The 23,771-nt window shown below is 39.2% G+C and overlaps 1 protein-coding gene across 3 annotated transcripts in view; it reads left to right on the forward strand.

Moving 5' to 3' along the window:
* The first annotated feature begins 1,036 nt into the window (after positions 1–1,036).
* LSM6 (LSM6 homolog, U6 small nuclear RNA and mRNA degradation associated) overlaps positions 1,037–23,771 on the forward strand; it is a 40,870-nt gene continuing 18,135 nt past the window's right edge. The window contains exons 1-4 of one of the 3 annotated variants that reach the window (XM_082389046.1): positions 1,072–1,180; positions 2,604–2,706; positions 14,282–14,397; positions 23,550–23,663. In XM_082389046.1, coding sequence (XP_082245172.1) covers positions 14,304–14,397; positions 23,550–23,663 — 208 coding nt within the window. In that variant the 5' untranslated portion in view covers positions 1,072–1,180; positions 2,604–2,706; positions 14,282–14,303. Of the gene's footprint in view, positions 1,181–2,603; positions 2,707–14,281; positions 14,398–23,549; positions 23,664–23,771 lie in introns of all 3 variants that reach the window. The other 2 variants (XM_082389047.1, XM_082389045.1) reach the window with 2 other exon arrangements.

Consider the following 23,771-nt stretch of genomic DNA (forward strand, 5'->3'; position numbering starts at 1 on the left):
TACCTAAATTTTTAAAATTTACATTATATTTTATATTGCAAGAACTTCAAATACAGCTCTTTTCAATAAATCTACAATTATGTGGTCTTTACCCAAAGGGAGCTCTTATAAAAGCATATAAGGAAGTCCCTCTTTTCTACCAAATCACACCTAGTCATTCTCTGTCCCCTGTGTCAATCAAAGGTTCATTTCTTCTGCCTTTAGCTAAGAGAAGCTTACAAGAGGGTGAACTCATTTTTGTCTTAGGAAAAAAATCTGTATTTTAGATCCTGTAACACTTAAACAGGGTTAAAGATCTGTTTAAAGATATCATCGCTTTGTTTATAGCATTACAAATTTGGAATAGAAGTAAAGTATAAATTTTAAGCTGATGAGGGTATGTGTGTAGGAGAAAAAGGAATCAAGTCCTGGCATACTAGTTTTCTTCTTTTTCCTCTCCCTTGAATGGCAAGAATATTGAGAATTCATGCAAAGTTCCAAACCAAGTTCCCATAGCAGCACTTAAATAATGTCTGTACACCATTTCCAATTAGAACTAGTTTGTAATGCAACGCACTTTATGCCTTTATAATACGAGTTACTTCAGTGATTTTAATTTTTTGTGTCGATTATCGTTGCTATGGAAACAATCTCTTGCTAAGAAAGACTTCGTTTTCACACATTTAAGCAAAATCCAAAAGTGGATTTAAAGGTCCGAGACTGTTTGTTTTATTTATTTATTTGTATTTAATTATTCAAATTCAGGGCATTTCTTGAGTATGTATAGATATTACTTTCGCAGTGAATTCCAGTTTCTTATGCCTTCAAGTTATTTTTTAACATTTCTGCCTAAAAGAAATCCTGGTTAAAATATCCCTTCCAGTGTTGCTTTTTCCTTTGCGGGAGTTGGGGAGGGAGGACTGGTGGTGTTTGCTTTCTGTTAGAAAAGAGCCCCAGCGCTTTCCACCTTGACTCCGGGCGCCAATTTCGCCTTCAGGCAAACCAGGATTCTGGGATTAGCGCGCTCTGGCGCGGTGGGCCTTTCGGTCCTCTCGGGCTGCCGTAGTCATGGAAAGCAATGATTGGCTGAGACAGAAAAGCGCCGCCGCCTCGGCGATTTCAGTTTCGTTTTCGCCTGGCTGGTCGGCTGAGGCCGGGCTTGTGGGGTGCCCGGAGTCGGGGTGCCGATTCCGGCCGCGAGGTGAGCCACGCGGCCGCGCGCGCAGTCCGAGGCCTCAGTGTTCCGTTGCCCCGGGCAGGGTTCGTGAGCAGCATCCCCGAGCCGAGCCGGGCCTGCAGCCCCTGGAGGGCCCGGGAGCGAGCGGGAGCGAGCGCGGACTCCGGAGCCTGCGGGTGGCGGGTCCCCACGCTCACGCTCGGTCCTCGGCGCCTGTCGTGCCCGGGAGATCTGGGACCGCCGGCGCCGGGCTTCCCAAGCTCGGTCCTGAGAACCCCACCCCAAGGGCAGCCTAGATCGCGCGGGGAGAAACGGCATCGGTCGGGCCCCACGAGGTGGCTTCCGAGGCCGCTCATGGTGGTCGAAGTACGCTGGGAAGCCCGACGTGAGCCCTGGGATTCGGCGGGAAAGCGGACCCGAACACAGGGTCAGGCTTCGCCTGGAATTGCCTTGCCTCCGCTGCATCGGGGTGGCTGCGCCTGACTCCCAGGAATTAAGGGCTGGACTAGCCCACCTTCCCGAGTTGTCAGGTTGGGGATGCCCACAGTTGCATGGTGTTAAGTCCTGTCACCACGGCTTTTGTGAGCAGGCGTGTGCGCGCGCGGTCAGCCCGTATTTTCGTTTAAGGTGTCTAGAACTGGGATGATGCAGATAATCTCGAGAGTGATTTGGTGTGTCCTTTCCCTACCCCTTATTAGTACAAGACGGTTATAGAAAAAATGGAAATACAGAAACGTTTAGTGAAGAAAATAACTTTGATGGCACCCTTCCGCCTACAGTCTCTGTTCTGGGCTAGTTTGTATTTGAGCTAAGGCTGTACCCATTTTATCACTTAACAGTGTATTTAGTTTTTCACTTTCATTTAGAAATCATTCCTAAATATAATTTCTAATTTTGTACTTTCTTTTGATTGGCTGCCTAAATCATCATTGTGTAGGTCGTATCCATTATTTAACCATTTCCCGGCTGTGGGGCATTTAGGGTGTTTGTGAATTTTTGCTTCATTTTAGTATACCAGGTAATACTTTGATAAACACTTTTAAAAAAAAATATTTCAGATGATTAACTTGGACTGATTCTGAGGAGTGAAATTATTAGAATAGATGCTGTGATCTTGTGGTGTCTTTTTTAGGTCTTCATACACATGGCCAGATTGTTTGCCAAAAAAAGTTTTAGTAGTTTCCATCATTCACGTTTGTGCCTTTTTCACCAAAAGTAATTCTTTTCTAGGATATCAACTGGCAAGGTTGAGCCTCTTTGGATTTTTTTTTTTTTTATATAGTAGTATGTGGCAATTCCACTTGCTTGAATTTTGTGCAGGATTCTTCAGAGGATGTTATTGTGTGTGTGTATTTGTATTATTGGAGTTACTGCATAGGCCCTGACTGAATGTTAGAGCAGGATGATCCCTCAAGCGATCGTCTGGCATAACTCCCTTATTTTGCAGGTGAGGAACCTGGGGCCTGAGAGGTGAAATGATGAGTTATCCAAGGCACACAGCTAATTAAGTAGCAGAGCTGGGATTAGAACTCAGGGTTCCCGCATCCCAAGTGAGTACTCTTGATGCTGCAACAGGTGGTCTCTCACTGAACTGTGACATACTTAGTATTAGAATTTTAAAAGATGTTTACATCACTTGGATTATTCAACAGTTTATTTTTTTATTGAAGTGTAGTTGACTTACAATATTGTGTTAGTTTCAGGTATACAGCAAAAGTGATTCAGCTATGTATATATAATTTGTATCTATATATAATATGTATATATATATTTTTTCATATTCTACGGTTTCAGATTTGGGTCAGGTAACAGAGATTGTAATCATCTGAGTGATCTGTAGCACTGAAAAATGGGAAAAGTGACGTTTTCATGGTCAGGACTAGCAATTCATTATTTGGAATGGCAATCCCGTCAAGATTTTTTTTGACAGTTGTTTTCATATTCTTTATATGTTGGAATAAAATATCTAATAAGTTATGATTTATACTCTGTCATGTGGTTAGAACTTAGCTGTTGGTTCTCATTTGTTAACCCTTGAAGGTTTTTTAAAAACTCCTTGTTGCCTTAAGATCAGAGAACAATGGTTTTAGGGCTTATAACAGAGTTTCTCAACCTCAGCTGACATCCTTTGTTGTGGAGGACCTCCGTCCTATGCTGTGTAGAGTGTTAAGCCGAATCCCTGGCCTCTACCTACTAGATATCAGTGGCACCACTCTCCGCAGTCAAGAGAATCCAAAATGTCTTCAGACATTTCTGAATGTCCCTGAGGGTGGGGTTTAAAATCGCTGCTGGTGGAGAACCACTTGCTTATGGAAATTATTTGCGGAACTTTATACAACATAAATTACAGTGCTCCTTACCTAGAGAGTCTGACTGGGAGCTGGCTTCAGGAATCTGCATTTAACAAGCCATCTGTGTTGATTCGGGTGCAGCTGGTTCTTGGACAACACAGAAACATTTCTGTTTTCTCCATCTTTCTTTAATTTGGTGGTCAGTAATAGAGATATTACTAGGTTATAGCTGTTTACATGCATGGACGATGCCGTCCCCATCACTGTGCCCGTAGCTGGGAGAGGAGGGGAAGGGACAGGGCTTTTCCTTGGCACTGCCCTTAAGTGCTGCTTCCTTAGGCCTGGGCAATGTGCTTAGGTACCAGGGTTACTAAATGAGTAACACATTTTCCTTGTCCCCGAGAAGCTTAGTACCCCGTGTGGGAGACTGGTCAGCAAACAGGAAAACTGCAGAACAGCCCGCCCAGGGCAACGACTGCGAGTGGAGAGAGGTGCTCTGGGCGCGCAGAGGGCCAACTCAGCGTGGCCCCTGGGAGAGAGGGGAGGCAGGTAGCCCCCTGTGGGTGGGGAGGAGGGATTGGTCTGAAGCCTTCGGAAGAGGGCAACGTATCCGCTGTCTCGGAAGGGAGATATACAGAGAGCTGTGTTTCTCCGTGTCTGATGCCCTCTCTGACAATGACGTGTTAGTCTACAGCTGCGTTTACTTGGGTTGTAGTGTTGGGTTTCATTGCAGTTTTTTCCTTTTCAATTTTTTTCACCCTAAACTGTAAATACTTCAAGAGTAGGTGAAAGTTTACAGTGAACATTGCCAAGAAACAAGGATTTGCATGTCTCCTTGTATATTTCTTTCTGTTTGACCATTTTAAAATATCGTCACAGGCTAATTTACAGTACTTTGTCACTTTCGGTGTTTCCCCCTGCCCCCAGTACTGCTACTCTCCAAATAGATCTCTCACTGTCTCTATGGCCATTCCCCAGGTTTAACACCTATTCAAAAGGGCAGCTGTACCTCTGAAAGGGCTTCGGCTTTGGGGTCAAGCCTTAGTTCTGTGCACCCCCTCTCAGGGTTGCTATGTGAATTGCTGAGGAATGTAGTGTGGCCTGGCACATAGTGGATGAATAAAATTTGGTTCTTTTTTCCTCCCCATTCTTCTAATTAAAAAAATCTCTGCAAGGCAGTAGGCAGATATTCTTGTACCAGACCTCTCAGTAGCTTCTACCAGAAAATATACTGCTTTTGACTTAATAGACATTTATGAAAATAGGTCATTTAAAAGCCTGAGTAGGAGTCAGGGAAGGGAGAGGAGGCCTAGAGGGTGATTATGGCTTTAATTTTGAAGAGAAGTTTTATCAAGGTGACCCTGAAGCAAGAAAGCCTTTTTCCTCTTATATGTTTATGGTTTGAGAGGCTTTTTTCTTCCTTCAGAAACAGAACTGTTCCTTCTGCCTTATCCAATTTAAAAGATGAAAACTTAAACTTACGTGAGCCAAGTCTGGAAAATTGTGGTGTCGAGACCAATTGACTCATACAAAATGGATTTATGGGCGAGTCATTAAGTAACAGGGAGTACCATGGAAGCCTAATGAAGATGAATGTAAAAGATATGCTCTCCTAAAGTAATGGATAAAATGTGTTTGAAGCAACCATCCTCTTTACAAATAACTTAAAACAAAATTTTTTTTCAAGAGATTTAGCACAATGTCAATGTCCTAGAGAGTAAATGAGAAGCTTGGTACTAGTCTCTCCTTTCACATGGCTTCCAGTCTTTTGAGGGAGAAAAGACTCCTATTTAAAAAAAGTAAAGCATATAAAAGAGAGTAAATAGTGACAGGTAACCAAATGGGAAACTCTGACGCCAGAACTCAGTGAGAGGGCCTGTCTCCAATCTGCAAGCATGCAAGTCTCTGCTTCAGACCTTCCTAGGGTCCCCATCACTGACACAAGTGTTTCCCTTGCTTGCCAGTTCATAGGCGTCTTCTAGGCTTTTGCAAACAGATTCTAGGTCCTGCCCCAGAACTACCGAATGAGGATCTCCAAGTGATGCCCATGACTCACTTTTGGGAAACGGGCCTAGAGGCTCAGGGCTGCGCGCTCTCAGCCTGACTTGCTCTGCTCCCTTGATGGTGGCCCTGCTCCCTTCTGCAGCTGTTTGTCCTCCTTGCCTAGGAAGCACTTTCCCCTCACACCCAAACGCTGTCTAATGCCTTTGCTAAGATTTCTCTCCTTTCAGGCTGGTGGACTCCTTTTCCTCCGTACTCAGCTCAGGTTCACCTCCCGCAATCTTTCTTTCATCTCCAAGGCCTGATCTAAGCCGCTCTTCCGTATGTGCTGTTCTCTGCATCATTTTATCCAAATGCATACAGCTTTCTAAAGACTTCTCCATTTGTATGCTTCTGTCCCCTTTGCAGTGTCAACTCTGAGGGCCCAAGGCCATGTCTTACGGGTGTTACATCCCCAGCCTAAGTGCCTGACAGGCAGGTGCTGCGTAAAAATTTGAAACGTTGAATGCCTTCAGGAAGAGATTGATGTTAATTGGGGTAGACATGAGACTTCATGGCAGAGGCATGATCTTTGATGAGTTTAGAAGAAGAATATGTCCATGCCTTTTTAAAAGGTGAGGAAAGATAGTATTAGTAACATTTTAAAAATAACTAATATCATCAGTTAAGCAACTGTCAGTCTAGGTTTGTATTCTTTTATCTGTCTTTAACTTTTTTCTTTTTTCTAAAAAATGGAAAATTTTATTTGAGCCAAATTTGAGGATCCTAACCCAGGAAGAGCATCTCAGAAACTTTCAGAACTGTTCTCTGTCATTAACTTTTTTTTTTTTTAACATCTTTATTGCAGTATAATTGCTTTACAATGGTGTGTTAGTTTCTGCTTTATAGCAAAGTGAATCAGCTATACATATACATATATCCCCACATTTCCTCCCTCTTGTGTCTCCCTCCCACGCTCCCTATCCCATCCCTCTAGGTGGTCACAAAGCACCGAGCTGATCTCCCTGTGCTATGCGCCTGCTTCGCACTAGTTATCTCTTTTATATTGGTGGTATATATAAGTCCATGCCACTCTCTCACTTCGTCCCAGCTTACGCTTCCCCCTCCCCGTGTCCTCAAGTCCATTCTCTACGTCTGCATCTTTATTCCTGTTCTGCCCCTAGGTTCTTCAGAACCAATTTTTCTTTTTAGATTCCATATATATGTGTTAGCATACGGCATTTGTTTTTCTCTTTCTGACTTACTTCTCTCTGTATGACAGACTCTTAAGTCCATACACCTCACTACAAATGGCTCAATTTCGTTTCTTTTTATGGCTGAGTAATATTCCATTGTATACATGTACCACATCTTCTTTATCCATTCAGCTGTTGATGGACACTTAGGTTGCTTTCATGTCCTGGCTATTGTAAATAATGCTGCAATGAACATTGTGGTACATGACTCTTTCTGAATTATGGTTTTCTCAGGGTATATGCCCAGTAGTGGGATTGCTGGGTCATATGGTAGTTCTATTTTTAGTTTTTTAAGGAACCTCCATACTGTTCTCCATAGTAGCTGTATCAATTTACATTCCCACCAGCAGTGCAAGAGGGTTCCCTTTTCTCCACACCCTCTACAGTATTTATTCTTTGTAGATTTTTTGATGATGGCCATTCTGACTGGTGTGAGGTAATTCCTCATTGTAGTTTTGATTTGCATTTCTCTAGTGATTACTGATGTTGAGCATCCTTTCATGTGTTTGTTGGCAAACTGTATATCTTCTTTGCAGAAATGTCTGTTTAGGTCTTCTGCCCATTTGTGGATTGGGTTGTTTGTTTTTTTGATATTGAGTTGCATGAGCTTCTTCTATATTTTGGAGATTAATTCTTTGTCAGTGGCTTCATTTGCAAATATTTTCTCCCATTCTGAGGGTTGTCTTTTTGTCTTGTTTATGGTTTCCTCTGCTGTGGAAAAGCTTTTAAGTTTCATTAGGTCCTATTTGTTTATTTTTGCTTTTATTTTCATTTTTCTAGGAGGTGGGTCAAAAGGATCTTGCTGTAATTTATGTCATAGAGTGTTCTGCCTGTATTTTCCTCTAAGAGTTTTATAGTGTCTGCCCTTATTACATTTAGGTCTTTAATCCATTTTGAGTTTATTTTTGTGTATGGTGTTAGGGAGTGTTCGAATTTCATTCTTTTACATGTAGCTGTACAGTTTTCCCAGCACCACTTATTGAAGAGGCTGTCTTTTCTCCATTGTATATTCTCGCCTCCTTTATCAAAAATAAGGTGACCATATGTGTGTGGGTTTACCTCTGGGCTTTCTATCCTGTTCCATTGATTTATATTTCTGTTTTTGTGCCAGTACCATACTGTCTTGATTACTGTAGCTTTGTAGTATAGTCTGAAGTCAGGGAGCCTGATTCCACCAGCTCTGTTTTTCTTTCTCAAGATTGCTTTGGCTGTTCGGGGTATTTTGTGTTTCCATACAAATTGTGAAATTTTTTGTTCTAGTTCTGTGAAAAATGCCATTGGTAGGTTGATAGGGATTGCATTGAATCTATAGATTGCTTTGGGTAGTATAGTCATTTTCACAATGTTATTTCTTCCAATCCAAGAACATGGTATAACTCTACAACTGTTTAATTTCTTTCATCAGTGTTTTATAGTTTTCTGCATACAGGTCTTTTGTCTCCTTAGGTAGGTTTATTCCTAGGTATTTTTTTCTTTTTGTTGCAGTGGTAAATGGGAGTGTTTCCTTAATTTCTCTTTCAGATATTTCATCATTAGTGTATAGGAATGCAAGAGATTTCTGTGCATTAATTTTGTATCCTGCAACTTTACCACATTCATTGATTAGCTCTAGTAGTTTTCTGGTAGAGTCTTTAGGATTCTCTTTGTACAGTGTCATGTCATCTGCAGACAGTGACAGCTTTACTTCTTTGCCGATTTGGATTCCTTTTATTTCTTTTTCTTCTCTGATTGCTGTGGCTAAAACTTCCAACACTATGTTGAATAATAGTGGTGAGAGTGGGCAACCTTGTCTTGTTCCTGATCTTAGTGGAAATGGTTTCAGTTTTTCACCATTGAGAACGATGTTGGCTGTGGGTTTGTCATATATGGTCTTTATTATGTTGAGGTAAGTTCCCTCTATACCTACTTTCTGGATGGTTTTTATCATAAATGTGTTGAATTTTGTCAAAAGATTTTTCTGCATCTATTGAGATGATCATATGATTTTCCTCCTTCAGTTTGTTAATATGGTGTATCACATTGGTTGATTTGAGTATATTAAAGAATCCTTGCATCCCTGGGATAAACCCCACTTGATCATGGTGTATGATCCTTTTACTGTGCTGTTGGATTCTGTTTGCTCGCATTTGTTGAGTATATTTGCATCTATGTTCATCAGTGATATTGGCCTGTATTTTCTTTCTTTGTGACATCTTTGTCTGGTTTTGGTATCAGGGTAATGGTGACCTTGTAGAATGATTTTGGGAGTGTTCCTCCCTCTGCTATATTTTGGAAGAGTTTGAGAAGGTTAGGTGTTAGCTCTTCTCTAAATGTTTGATAGAATTCGCCTGTGAAGACATCTGGTCCTGGGCTTTTGTTTGCTGGAAGATTTTTAATCACAGTCTCAATTTGAGTGCTTGTGATTGGTCTGTTTATATTTTCTATTTCTTCCTGGTTCAGTCTCGGAAGGTTGTGTTTTTCTAAGAATTTGTCCATTTCTTCCAGGTTGTCCATTTTATTGGCATATAATTGCTTGTAGTAATCTCTCATGGTCCTTTATATTTCTGCAGTGTCTGTTCTTACTTCTCCTTTTTCATTTCTAATTCTATTGATTTGAGTCTTTTCCCTTTTTTTCTTGATGAGTCTGGCTAATGGTTTATCAATTTTGTTTATCTTCTCAAAGAACCAGCTTTTAGTTTTATAGATCTTTGCTATTGTTTCCTTCATTTTTTCCATTTATTTCTCACGTGATCTGTATGATTTCTTTCCTTCTGCTAATTTTGGGGGTTTTTTGTTCTTCTTTCTCTAATTTATTTAGGTGTAATGTTAGGTTGTTTATTTGAGAAGTTTCTTGTTTCTTGAGGTAGGATTGTATTGCTATAAACTTCCCTCTTAGAACTGCTTTTGCTGCATCCCATCGGTTTTGGGTCGTGTGTTTTCATTGTCATTTGTTTCTAGATATTTTTGATTCCCTCTCTGATTTCTTCAGTGATCTCTTGGTTATTTTGTAGTGTACTGTTTAGCCTCCATCTGTTTGTATTTTTTACGGATTTTTTCCTGTAATTGATACCTAGTCTCATAGTGTTGTGGTTGGAAAAGATACTTGATACAATTTCAGTTTTCTTAAATTTACCAAGGCTTGATTTGTGACCCAAGATATGATCTATCCTGGAGAATGTTCCATGAGCACTTGAGAAGAAAGAGTATTCTGTTGTTTTTGGATGGAATGTCCTATAAATATCAATTAAGTCCATCTTGTTTAATGTGTCATTTAAAGCTTGTGTTTCCTTATTTTCATTTTGGATGATCTGTCCATTGGTGAGAGTGGGGTGTTAAAGTCTCCTACTATGATTGCGTTCCTGTCGATTTCCCCTTTTATCGCTGTTAGCATTTGCCTTATATATTGAGGTGCTCCTATGTTGGGTGCATAAAGATTTACAATTGTTATATCTTCTTCTTGGATTGATCCCTTGATCAGTATGAAGTGTTCTTCTTTGTCTCTTGTAATAGCCTTTATTTTAAAGTTTATTTTGTCTGATCTGAGAATTGCTCCTCCAGCTTTCTTTTGATTTCCATTTGCATGGAATATCTTTTTCCATCCTCTCACTTTCAGTCTGTATGTGTCCCTAAGTCTGAAGTGGGTCTCTTGTAGACAGCATATATATAGATTTTGTTTCTGTATCCATTCAGCCAGTCTGTGTCTTTTGGTTGGAGCATTTAATCCATTTACATTTAAGGTAGTTATCAATATGTATATTCCTATTACCGTTTTCTTAATTGTTTTGGGTTTGTTATTGTAGGTCTTTTCCATCTCTTGTGTTTCCTGCCTAGAGAAGTTCCTTTAGAATTTGTTGTATGGGCTTCCCTGGTGGCACGGTGGTTGAGAATCTGCCTGCCAATGCAGGGGACACGGGTTCGAGCCCTGGTCTGGGAGGATCCCACATGCCGCGGAGCAACTAAGCCCGTGTGCCACAACTACTGAGCCTGCGCGTCTGGAGCCTGTGCTCCGCAACAAGAGAGGCCGCGATAGTGAGAGGCCCGCACACCGCGATGAAGAGTGGCCCTCACTTGCCGCAACTAGAGAAAGCCCTCACACAGAAACAAAGACCCAACACAGCCATAAATAAATAAATAAATAAATAAATAAATTTAACAACAAAAACAACAAAGAATTTGTTGTAAAGCTGGTTTGGTGGTGCTAAATTCTCTTAGCTTTTTCTTGTCTGTAAAGGTTTTAATTTCTCTGTCGAATCTGAATGAGATCCTTGCTGGATAGAGTAATCGTGTTTGTAGTTTTTTCCTTTTCATCACTTTAAATATGTCCTGCCACTCCCTTCTGGCTTGCAGAGTTTCTGCTGAAAGATCAGCTGTTAACCTTATGGGGATTCCCTTGTATGTTATTTGTTGTTTTTCCCTTGCTGCTTTTAATATTTTTTCTTTGTATTTAATTTTTGATAGTTTGATTAATATGTGTCTTGGTGTGTTTCTCCTTGGATTTATCCTGTATGGGACTCTCTGCACTTGCTGGAGTTGATTATATATTTTGTTTCCCATATTAGGGAAGTATTCAACTATAATCTCTTCAAATATTTTCTCAGGTCATTTCTTTTTCTCTTCTTCAGGGACCCCTATAATTCGAATGTTGATGTGTTTAATGTTGTCCCAGAGGTCTCTGAGACTGTCCTCAGTTCTTTTCATTCTTTTTTCTTTATTCTGCTCTGCAGTAGTTATTTCCACTTATTTATACTCCAGGTCACTTAACCATTCTTCTGCCTCAGTTATTCTGCTATTGATTCCTTCTAGAGAATTTTTAATTTCATTTATTGTATTGTTCATCATTGTTTGTTTGCTCTTTAGTTCTTCTATGTCCTTGTTAAACGTTTCTTGTATTTTCTCTATTCTGTTTCCAAGATTTTGGATCATCTTTACTATCATTACTCTGAATTCTTTTTCAGGTAGATTGCCTATTTCCTCTTCATTTGTTTGGTCTGTTGGGTTTTTACCTTGCTCCTTCATCTGCTGTCATTAACTTTTAACTTTGGACAAGGTAGTTAATAATAGATTTTCACATCAGAATGCATCTTAGTGGGTTTTTTAGCACAAAATAAACAACTAGTTTTCTCTCCAGTTTGTAGATGAAGAAGCTGGCACAATGGGACTTAGCATCTGATGGGAAGTGAATGTAAGTCTCAGTGAATGAGTCTCTGTAGGGCCTTCAGTATGTCTCTGTAAACCTGTCCAACTACAGAACAATGCATGTTCAAGACAGAAATAAAGCACTTTGTAGATGAATGGGAAGATTTGTTTCCTTTTACTAAAGTCATTAATGGTATTGAATCTGCTACAGTATTTACTTTGTAATTTTTTTCTTGAGCTCAAAACACCATAAATAACGTTGTGTGGTCTGTGTCATGAATGAATAGTGATTGTCCTGAATAGTAGTCATAATTTCAGTTATCTGTTGAGACAGTGTAGCTAAAGAAATAAACTGGCAATTCAGTGGAAAAATTAAAATTTGCCACGCAAAATAATTATTTGATCACATTAAAAAAATCCTTCAAACCTTGAGGAGATGGAATGGATGATGGATGGACCAAATGTCAGCCCCAAATTCAAGAATAGTTTTTGAAATTTGTATTTTCTTTTGTTTAACTTGGGATGTTGACTTTTCTTGTTTAAAGAAAATTATTTTACTTAAATTACGATTACTTTTGTTTACTCACGCCCTTTAAACAAGAGTTTAAGTCCTTCTAGATTCTAAGTTCTTTAGGGTCAGAGCCTGTGTGTACATTTTAAAAATTTTCTTGCAGGGCGTGTCCATACACATAATTGTTAAACAAATGAAAAGCCAATACTCTAGCCTTCCAGTTTATCCAAACTGCTGAATCTGCATGGATTTACGTTGAGAAAATCTCCAAACAGTGATCTTAAACCTGAATTCAGATCATTGAGTGGATGGACTTGGAGTGAAATAAGCAGTGCTATTTACCATAGAATGTTTAGTGAAAGTTTTGATTGAAAACAAAACAAAAAAAAAGAACTTGATTCTTTTTTTTTAAATTTATTTATTTACTTTTGGCTGTGTTTGGTCTTCGCTGCTGCGTGCAAGCTTTTTCTAGTTGCAGCCAGCGGGGGCCACTCTTCACTGTGGTGCACAGGCTTCTCATTGCGGTGGCTTCTCTTGTTGCAGCGTGTGGGCTCTAGGTGTGTGGGCTTCAGTAGTTGTGGCACGCGGGCTCAGTAGTTGTGGCTCGCGGGCTCTAGAGCACAGGCTCAGTAGTTGTGGTGCCGGGCTTAGTTGTTCTGCGGCATGTGGGATCTTCCCAGGCCAGGGCTCGAGCCTGTGTCCCCTGCATTGGCAGGCGGATTCTCAACCACTGCGCCACCAGGGAAGCCCCACAACTTGAGTTCTTGAGGAGAGTCCTTCAAGTATTGTATTCATACTAATTTTTAAATGTGAATGTTTATATGGCTACTAAATAAAATGATGCTGAATTTGACTGAAACAGAATAATTAATTTCCAAAGTTTTTACTTAAATAACAGTTACGTTTTGTTACATTTGTTTACCAAAGTATTTTGAGAGAGAGAACTTACAAAACAGGATGAGTTTTGAAAGGAGTGATGGGTAGCTATGTATGTCTGTGATTGATTTGGGTGTGTAATGCTCTTTCCCTATTTTAGATTCCTCGTATACTTGATTTTTAAGATTTTTTTCTTTGTTATAGAGAGTGTATATGTGCTATAATTATAATATACATAATATAATAAAAATATTTGGCTACATTAGCAGCTTTCAGGAGGCTGCATAAAGGTGTGATTAAGACATGGGTTGGCCGTCTACTTACTGGCTATGTGACCTTGACCAGGATGTTTAGCCCTTTCTTTGTCTAGTTATCTGTAAAATGAGGTCAAAACAATACCTACCTCAGTGAGCTCTAAGTGGATTAATACATGTAAAGTGCTTACATAAGTGTCGGCCTGTAGTACACTCAAATATTGGCTCTCAATTATGATTATTATTCTTTCTGGAGATACTGTCTTGGCATATAGTATTTACAATCAGCTGTTGTAAATACTATATAAACATTATGTAAACAGTGGCTTTAAAACATGCCTGATTGGAACTTGAATGTTGATCCCCTCATATTTGGGGGGCACGTAATTTCATCCTTCTGGGCCTTTAATTTCATCAGCACAGTGGGGATATGAAGACCTTCTTCCCAGGGTTCTTGTAAAGATTAAATTTGATAGTATTTCTAGGGATCTTAGCAGAGCGCTCAGCATGAAGTGAGCGTTGGGTAAGTGGTGGGGGTGGTCATGGTGGTCGTGGGTATGTTGACTGCGGACACAGTGGTGACAAGTGGTTAAGAACAGGGGCTCTGGAATCACAGGGCTCTTCTGTGGTGAGGCTGTGTCGGAGGATTCTTGTGGGCCTAATGAGGTAACTTGTGTCAAACGCTTAGCATTAGCTGCCGTGCTGTGGGTGTGGTGGTGGAGTAGTGTTGGCTCTTTGCATGTGGTCCTTTGACACTTGATTTCCTACAAATACATTAAGGGCTTCCAGGCTTTTTTGTTGAATAATTAACTTTTGTCTTTACCTTTATTGCTCCCTTTCAGATTTCTGATCAGGATTGTTAAAATGAGTCTGCGGAAGCAAACACCCAGTGACTTCCTGAAGCAAATCATCGGACGACCAGTTGTGGTAAAATTAAATTCTGGAGTGGATTACCGAGGTAAGATTTCCATGCTTCATCCTTACTGGTGTTCACTAAAGAAGTAAAGGTGACTTAACTGCTTTTTATTAACCTTTTTGAAGTACCCAGTAGACCAAAAAATCACTGGTTGCCAACAGTTTCTATACCCATTTCTTTTTCTACCTCTGAGATGGTTCATTTTAGAGAGACAACTCTGACAGCAGAGCGTGTGCCTCTGACTTGCGTGATCTGGGGCTTCTGTCTCCTGTCTTCGCTTTGAGATTGGTGCGCCTGCATCCCCTGGTGATAGCCAGGCTTGAGTAACCGGATACTAAAGAATTCCTTGGCCGAGCAGCATTTGTTTTTGTGGAAGCAGTCAAGATTGGCAAGCAACGGGAGGGACCTTCAAGATGGCAGAGGAGTAAGACGTGCAGATCACCTTCCTCCCCACAAATACATCAAAAATACATCTACATGTGGAACAGCTCCTACAGAACACCTACTGAATGCTGGCAGAAGACCTCAGACTTCCCAAAAGGCAAGAAACTCCCCACGTACCTGGCTGAGTGTCTGACAGGGTCTTGGTACTCCGGCCAGCTGTCAGGCCTGAGCCTCTGAGGTGGGAAGCCGAGTTCAGGACACTGGACCACCAGAGACCTCCTGGCCCCACGTACTATCAAACAGTGAAAGCTCTCCCAGAGATCCCCATCTCAACGCTAAGACACAGCTCCACTCAACAGCTAGCAAGCTACAGTGCTGGACACCCTATGACAAACAACTAGCAAGACAGGAACACAACCCCACCCATTAGCAGAGAGGCTGCCTAAAATCATAATAAGTTCACAGACACCCCAAAGCACACCACCAGATGCGGACCTGCCCACCAGAAAGAAAAGATCCAGCCTCATCCACCAGAACACAGGCACAGGCACCAGTCCCCTCCACCAAGAAGACTACACAACCCACTGAACCAACCTTAGCCACTGGGAGCAGACACCAAAAACAATGGGAAATATGAACCTGCAGGCTGCAGTTTAGCAAAATGAGAAGACAGAGAAATAAACAGCAGATAAAGGAGCAAGGTAAAAATCCACCAGACCAAACAAATGAAGAGGAAATAGGCAGTCTACTTGAAATAGAATTCAGAGTAATGATAGTAAAGATGATCCAGAATCTTAGAAATAGAATGGAGAAAATACAGGAAACATTTACTAAGGATCTAGAAAAACTAAGGAGGAAACAAACAGTGATGAACAACAGAGTAAGTGAAGTTAAAAATTCTCTAGAAGGAATTAATAGCAGAATAACTGAGAAAGAAGAACAGATAAGTGAACCGTAAGATACAATAGTGGAAATAACTACTGCAGAGCAGAATAAAGAAAAAAGAATGAAAAGAATTGAGGACAGTCTCAGAGACCCCTGGGACAACATTAAACGTACCAACATTCGAATTATAGGAGTCCCAGAAGAAGAAGAGAAAAAAAAAAGGGACTGAGAAAATATTTGAAGAGGTTATAATTGAAAACTTCCCTAATATGGGAAAGGAAATGGTTAATCAAGTCCGAGAAGCACAGAGAGTCCCATACAGGATAAATCCAAGGAGAAACACACCAAGACACGTATTAATCAAACTATCAAAAATTAAATACAAAGGAAAAATATTAAAAGCAACAAGGGAAAAACAACAAATAACATACAAGGGAATCCCCATAAGGTTAACAGCTGATCTTTCAGCAGAAACTCTGCAAGCCAGAAGGGAGTGGCAGGACATATTTAAAGTGATGAAAGGGAAAAAACTACAAACACAATTACTCTATCCAGCAAGGATCTCACTCAGATTCGACGGAGAAATTAAAACCTTTACAGACAAGCAAAGGCTAAGAGAATTTAGCACCACCAAACCAGCTTTACAACAAATTCTAAAGGAACGTCTCTAGGCAGGAAACACAAGAGACGGACAAGACCTACAATAACAAACCCAGAACAGTTAAGAAAATGGTAATAGGAACATACATATCGATAACTACCTTAAATGTAAATGGATTCAATGTTCCAACCAAAAAACACAGACTGGCTGAATGGATACAAAAACAAGACCCATATACATGCTGTCTCAAGAGACCCACGTCAGACCTAGGGACACATACAGACTGAAAGTGAGAGGATGGAAAAAGATATTCCATGCAAATGGAAATCAAAAGAAAGCTGGAGTAGCAATTCTCATATCAGACAAAATAGACTTTAAATAAAGGCTATATTACAAGAGACAAAGAAGGACACTACATAATGATCAAGGGATCAATCCAAGAAGGAGATATAACAATTGTAAATCTGTATGCGCCCAACATAGGAGCACCTCAATATATAAGGCAAATGCTAACAGCCACAAAAGAGGAAATCGACAGGAACACAAGCATAGTAGGGGACTTTAACACCCCACTTTCACCAATGGACAGATCATCCAAAATGAAAATAAATAAGGAAACACAAGCTTTAAATGACACATTAAACAAGGTGGACATCATTGATATTTATAGGACATTCCATCCAAAAACAACAGAATACTCTTTCTTCTCAAGTGCTCATGGAACATTCTCCAGGATAGATCATATCTTGAGTCACAAATGAAGCCTTGGTAAATTTAAGAAAGCTGAAATTGTATCAAGAATCTTTTCTGACCACAATGCTATGAGACTAGATATCAATTACAGGAAAAAAAATCTGTAAAAAATACAAACAGTTGGAGGCTAAACAGTACACTACTAAATAACCAAGAGATCACTGAAGAAATCAAAGAGGGAATCAGCAAATACCTAGAAACAAATAACAGTGAAAACACAAGAACCCAAAACCTATGGGAAGCAGCAAAAGCAGTTCTAAGAGGGAAGTTCATAGCAATACAGTCCTACCTCAAGAAACAGGAAACTTCTCAAATAAACAACCTACCTCACACCTAAAGCAATTAGAGAAAGAAGAACAAAAAACCCCCAAAATTAGCAGAAGGAAAGAAATCATACAGATCACGTGAGAAATAAATGGAAAAAATGAAGGAAACAATAGCAAAGATCTATAAAACTAAAAGCTGGTTCTTTGAGAAGATAAACAAAATTGATAAACCATTAGCCAGACTCATCAAGAAAAAAAGGGAAAAGACTCAAATCAATAGAATTAGAAATGAAAAAGGAGAAGTAAGAACAGACACTGCAGAAATATAAAGGACCATGAGAGATTACTACAAGCAATTATATGCCAATAAAATGGACAACCTGGAAGAAATGGACAAATTCTTAGAAAAACACAACCTTCCGAGACTGAACCAGGAAGAAATAGAAAATATAAACAGACCAATCACAAGCACTCAAATTGAGACTGTGATTAAAAATCTTCCAGCAAACAAAAGCCCAGGACCAGATGTCTTCACAGGCGAATTCTATCAAACATTTAGAGAAGAGCTAACACCTAACCTTCTCAAACTCTTCCAAAATATAGCAGAGGGAGGAACACTCCCAAAATCATTCTACAAGGTCACCATTACCCTGATACCAAAACCAGACAAAGATGTCACAAAGAAAGAAAATACAGGCCAATATCACTGATGAACATAGATGCAAATATACTCAACAAATGTGAGCAAACAGAATCCAACAGCACAGTAAAAGGATCATACACCATGATCAAGTGGGGTTTATCCCAGGGATGCAAGGATTCTTTAATATGCTCAAATCAACCAATGTGATACACCATATTAACAAACTGAAGGAGGAAAATCATATGATCATCTCAATAGATGCAGAAAAATCTTTTGACAAAATTCAACACATTTATGATAAAAACCATCCAGAAAGTAGGTATAGAGGGAACTTACCTCAACATAATAAAGGCCATATATGACAAACCCACAGCCAACATTGTTCTCAATGGTGAAAAACTGAAACCATTTCCACTAAGATCAGGAACAAGACAAGGTTGCCCACTCTCACCACTACTATTCAACATAGTGTTGAAAATTTTAGCCACAGCAATCAGAGAAGAAAAAGAAATAAAAGGATTCCTAATCGGCAAAGAAGAAGTAAAGCTGTCACTGTTTGCAGATGACATGATACTGTACATAGAGAATCCTAAAGACTTTACCAGAAAACTACTGGAGCTAATCAATGAATTTGGTAAAGTTGCAGGATACAAAATTAATGCACAGAAATCTCTTGCATTCCTATGCACTAATAATGAAAAATCTGAAAGAGAAATTAAGGAAACACTCCGATTTACCATTGCAGCAAAAAGAATAAAATACCTAGGAATTTACCTGCCTAAGGAGACAAAAGACCTGTATGCAGAAAACTGTAAGACACTGTTGAAAGAAATTAAACAGTTGGAGAGATATACCATATTCTTGGATTGGAAGAAATAACATTGTGAAAATGACTATACTACCCAAAGCAATGTACAGATTCAGTGCAATCCCTATCAACCTACCAATGGCATTTTTCACAGAACTAGAACAAAAAATTTCACAATTTGTATGGAAACACAAAATACCCCGAATAGCCAAAGCAATCTTGAGAAAGAAAAACAGAGCTGGTGGAATCAGGCTCCCTGACTTCAGACTATACTACAAAACTACAGTAATCAAGACAATATGGTACTGGCACAAAAACAGAAATGTAGATCAATGGAATAGGATAGAAAGCCCAGAGGTAAACCCACACACATATGGTCACCTTATCTTTGATAAAGGAAGCAAGAATATACGATGGAGAAAAGACAGCCTCTTCAATAAGTGGTGCTGGGAAAACTGTACAGCTACATGTAAAAGAATGAAATTAGGACACTCCCTAACACCATGCACAAAAATAAACTCAAAATGGATTTAAGACCTAAATATAAGGCCAGACACTATCAAACTCTTAGAGGAAAACATAGGCAGAACACTCTGACGTAAATCACAGCAAGATCCCTTTTGACCCACCTCCTAGAGAAATGAAAATAAAAACAAAAATAAAGAAAGAGGACCTAATGAAACTTAAAAGCTTTTGCACAGCAAAGGAAGCCATAAACAAGACAAAAAGACAACCCTCAGAATGGGAGAAAATATTTGCAAACGAAGCAACTGACAAAGAATTAATCTCCAAAATATAGAAGAAGCTCATGCAACTCAATATCAAAAAAACAAACAACCCAATCCACAAATGGGCAGAAGACCTAAACAGACATTTCTGCAAAGAAGATATACAGTTTGCCAACAAACACATGAAAGGATGCTCAACATCATTAATCATTAGAGAAATGCAAATCAAAACTACAATGAGGAATTACCTCACACCAGTCAGAATGGCCATCATCAAAAAATCTACAAAGAATAAATGCTGTAGAGGGTGTGGAGAAAAGGGAACCCTCTTGTACTGTTGGTGGGAATGTAAATTGATACAGCCACTATGGAGAACAGTATGGAGGTTCCTTAAAAAACTAAAAATAGAACTACCATATGACCCAGCAATCCCACTATTGGGCATATACCCTGAGAAAACCATAATTCAAAAAGGGTCATGTACCATGATGTTCATTGCAGCTCTATTTACAATAGCCATGACATGGAAGCAACCTAAGTGTCCATCAACAGATGAATGGATAAAGAAGATGTGGGATATATATACAGTGGAATATTACTCAGCAATAAAAAGAAATGAAATTGAGTTATTTGTAGTGAGGTGGATGGACCTAGAGTTTGTCATACAGAGTGGAGTAAGTCAGAAAGACAAAAACAAATACCATATGCTAACATATATATGGAATGTAAAAAAAAAAAAAAAAAAAGGTTCTGAAGAACCTAGGGGTAAGACAGGAATAAAGATGCAGATGTAGAGAATTTAGTTGAGGCCACCAGGAGGGTGAAAGGTAAGCTGGGACAAAGTGAGAGAGTGGCATGGACATATATAGACTACTAAACGTAAAATAGATAGCTAGTGGGAAGCAGCCGCATAGCACAGGGAGATCAGCTTGGTGTTTTGTGACCACCTAGAGGTGTAGGATAGGGAGGGTGGGAGGGAGATGCAAGAGGGAGGAGAAATGGCGATATATGCATATGTATAGCTGATTCACTTTGTTATACAGCAGAAACTAACACACCATTGTAAAGCAGTTATACTCTAATAAAGGTGTTAAAAAAATTTGATTGGCAAGCAACTATTTAGACAGTATCTGTTTTCAGTGTAAACTTCTCACTCATATAATATGTGGGGTATCCAAAGACACCTTTCTGGTCTTGTAGAAAATGAAATGCTCTTTTTAAGAGGCTTGACACTACTGAAACTAACTTTGTGTAAGGAATGGTATCCAATTCCATTTTTTTGAAGTAACTAAATTCCTAATCTTCCAAAATTAAGATATGTTAAATTACTGGGAATATTTCAGAGGTATGGATAACTAATTGATTAGCAAAGTTTTAAAGCCTTTTTTGGCCTCTTTCCTGAATAATTCATGGTCTCTTTCCTGAGTAATGATCGAAATCTCTTGAGATTTTTCCACTTTCCACATGTGCAAACTTAATTTTATTGAGAGCTTACTGTGGGTCCAGTGTGCATGAATCACTTTAATTTTCATTTTCTCTTCACATAAATCCTTTAAGATCTCTGTTGATTATCTCCACCTAGTAAGGGAGGAGCTAGGACTCAAACTCAAGCTTGATTCAAAAGCCTTGCTAAAAAAGACTCTGCTTTTTATGTACTGCTTTAGTTTCTTGACATTAATAATGTAGCTCCAGTTTAATTTGATTTTTACAGTGGAATCAATGGATTTATACTGAATACTGAGCTATTATAACATCTCTGTGTGCCGCTTCTCACCCCTGGACTTTTGATGGGCCCAGAGGAGGTAATAGATTCGTAGAGAATATCCAGCAGCTGATTAGGGTGGCAACATGTGTTCAGTATCTTCTCAGTACCCCCTTCATTGAGGAGATCCACCAGCCTACTCTTTAGGGGAACATTTTCTATTTTTAAAGGAAATATATGTATATATATATATTTTTAAAGAATTTTCAAAGCAAATAATGGAGAAAAGTATATAGAAGAAAGGTAAATCTTCCCCAAATTCTACCATCCAGAGATAACCACCCTTACCCATTTAGATCTGTCTCTATATAAGCATAATTTTACATAAGTGGGATCAATTGTACATACATTCTGATTTTTTTTTTTAACATTAAAGAAATTCATTCAGTTCTCTGACAACATGGAGTGTTTAATGGCTACATAGGAATACCATGAGTGGATGGACTACAGTTTTGTTTTTGTTTTTAACCAGTGTCCTATTAATGGACATTTAGGTGTTTACCAGTCTTTTTTCTATTGTAAATGACTGCTCCTTTAACATGTATCTCAAGCACTTGTCCAAGTGTCTCTTTATAATAAATTCCCTGGGGTTCGGTTTCAGAGTCAAAGAGGGTGCAGATGGCCCTCCATCAGGGCAGGTGGCTCATTCATCTCTACATTCTCATCAACCCTTGCGTTAGCCTTTAATGTCAACTTTTCCATTCTAATTGGCAACAAGTAATATCTCATTTAATTTATATTTCTTTGTTTACTAGTACGTTTGAACAACCTTTCACATGGGTAGTAGTAACCCTAATTTTTCTCTGTTTATGATTGTCTGGCCATGGCTTCTATACTATTAAAGCAAAACGTTGTACACTATTGAGAGCATACTATAAAGAATGTGGTTAAATAAAAACAAACAAACAAGGAAACAACCCAGTTCTCTGTAGCAATTTCCCTTCAAGTTTGAAGAAACTTGTTTTCTGTTATTCATTGTAATTTAATCCCTTAGAGAAGGGAGGGGGTTATAATCCCAACCTCCAAGAACCTTTTTCTTTAAAAAACCTTTGCTATGAGAATATTTTTATTAGAAGGGAACATTTCATTTTTAAATGCTTTTAATTAGTTTTCAAACATTTGCATATCATGTCTCAGAAGTTTCTTGCTCATTTATGATGGTGGTTTAGATATAAAGTAATACAGCAGGAATGAAACTAAAGTTGTAGCTTCAGCTTTCTTTTGATAGGAAATAATTATTATTAATTATTCATAATGCATTCTGATGCGTCGAAAGTTTGCAGCTTCTAGCAGAATTTTGTTAGCTTACTGTCTTGCACTCTCATTACACACACACAATTTTGAAAAGAAACTTTTGTTGAGAGGATAATGGGGGCAGAGGCAGGGAGTGAGAAGCATATTAATGAAGTTGAGACTACATGGAGCTATCGACTTGGTTAATTGAATCAGATTTGTAGTATTTGTTTTTACTTAAGGTGTCTATCTAGAAAATACCACTTGAAGTTAGAGGCTCAGAGTTAATGGTTTACATATCTTCGTCTTTTTTAAAAAAGGATCATCAGGTCCAATTTTGCAAAATTGATACCATCTTAACACAATTAAAAAGGTTCACTTGAACAGTTTCCTCGAAAGCTGCCTGGAATGTTTACTGTTTTTCTTATTAGTGTGGATCTGCAAATATTCTAACTGGAACAGCGCAGAGAGGGATGTGCTATAAAGCAATATGATGCCCGTGTTCTCAAGCTGTTCCTTACTGGGAGTCACAGCTTTAAGATGTTCTTTCAGGAGCACCTGCTGTCTCTTTTCCGTTATTCTGACAGACTGTGGAGCCTTCCTCTTAACCTTGGAGTACATTCATCTGCTGCAGGAGATGTTGTGAAAGAACGAGATCAATCTGCCAGACCCGTATTTCCCTTAGTGGCCAAAGTCAGAAATGCCACTGGGCATGAGGAGTCACGGCTAGTGATCATTTGTTCCTGCATAATCGCCCACTCCTGTCTTTAGCTCTCAAAGAATGGTATCTTACTTGGAATATTCTTACCGTGTTACTTTTGTGAAGGCTTTACAAGTTGCCGTTGTTGCCACACATGCCATGAGGGAGGCGGCAGCCCATTGTTTTCCCTGCCAGCAGTGGGTGCATGACGGCCTTCATGCTGTACACGTCTTCGCCTTTCATTCAGACGGGCAGAGAGCAAAGACTTTTTTTTTTTTGTGCTTCACTCTATTGAATTTCATTTACAGTGTGAGTTTTTATATTAAGCATGTAAGAGCTAATGAGTAAAGAGATTGTCAGCTCTAAGGTATACCCTGTAATTTTCAACTCTTTGCTTTGTATGTCTTCTCTTTGTCTGAATCCATCTCCAGGGGTCCTGGCTTGCCTGGATGGCTATATGAATATAGCCTTGGAGCAGACAGAGGAGTATGTAAATGGACAGCTGAAGAATAAGTACGGGGATGCATTTATCCGAGGAAACAATGGTAATAGCCCTTCACTCTACAGTTATACAGCATCCAAAATAGGATCACCAGCATGTTTTCTAGATAATTTAAAAGTTCAGTTTTAGTTTTGCTTTGTTTTTAAATTCT

Source organism: Balaenoptera borealis, assembly GCF_965194805.1.
Source record: "Balaenoptera borealis genome assembly, chromosome: 4".
Classification (NCBI taxonomy): Eukaryota; Metazoa; Chordata; class Mammalia; order Artiodactyla; family Balaenopteridae; genus Balaenoptera; species Balaenoptera borealis.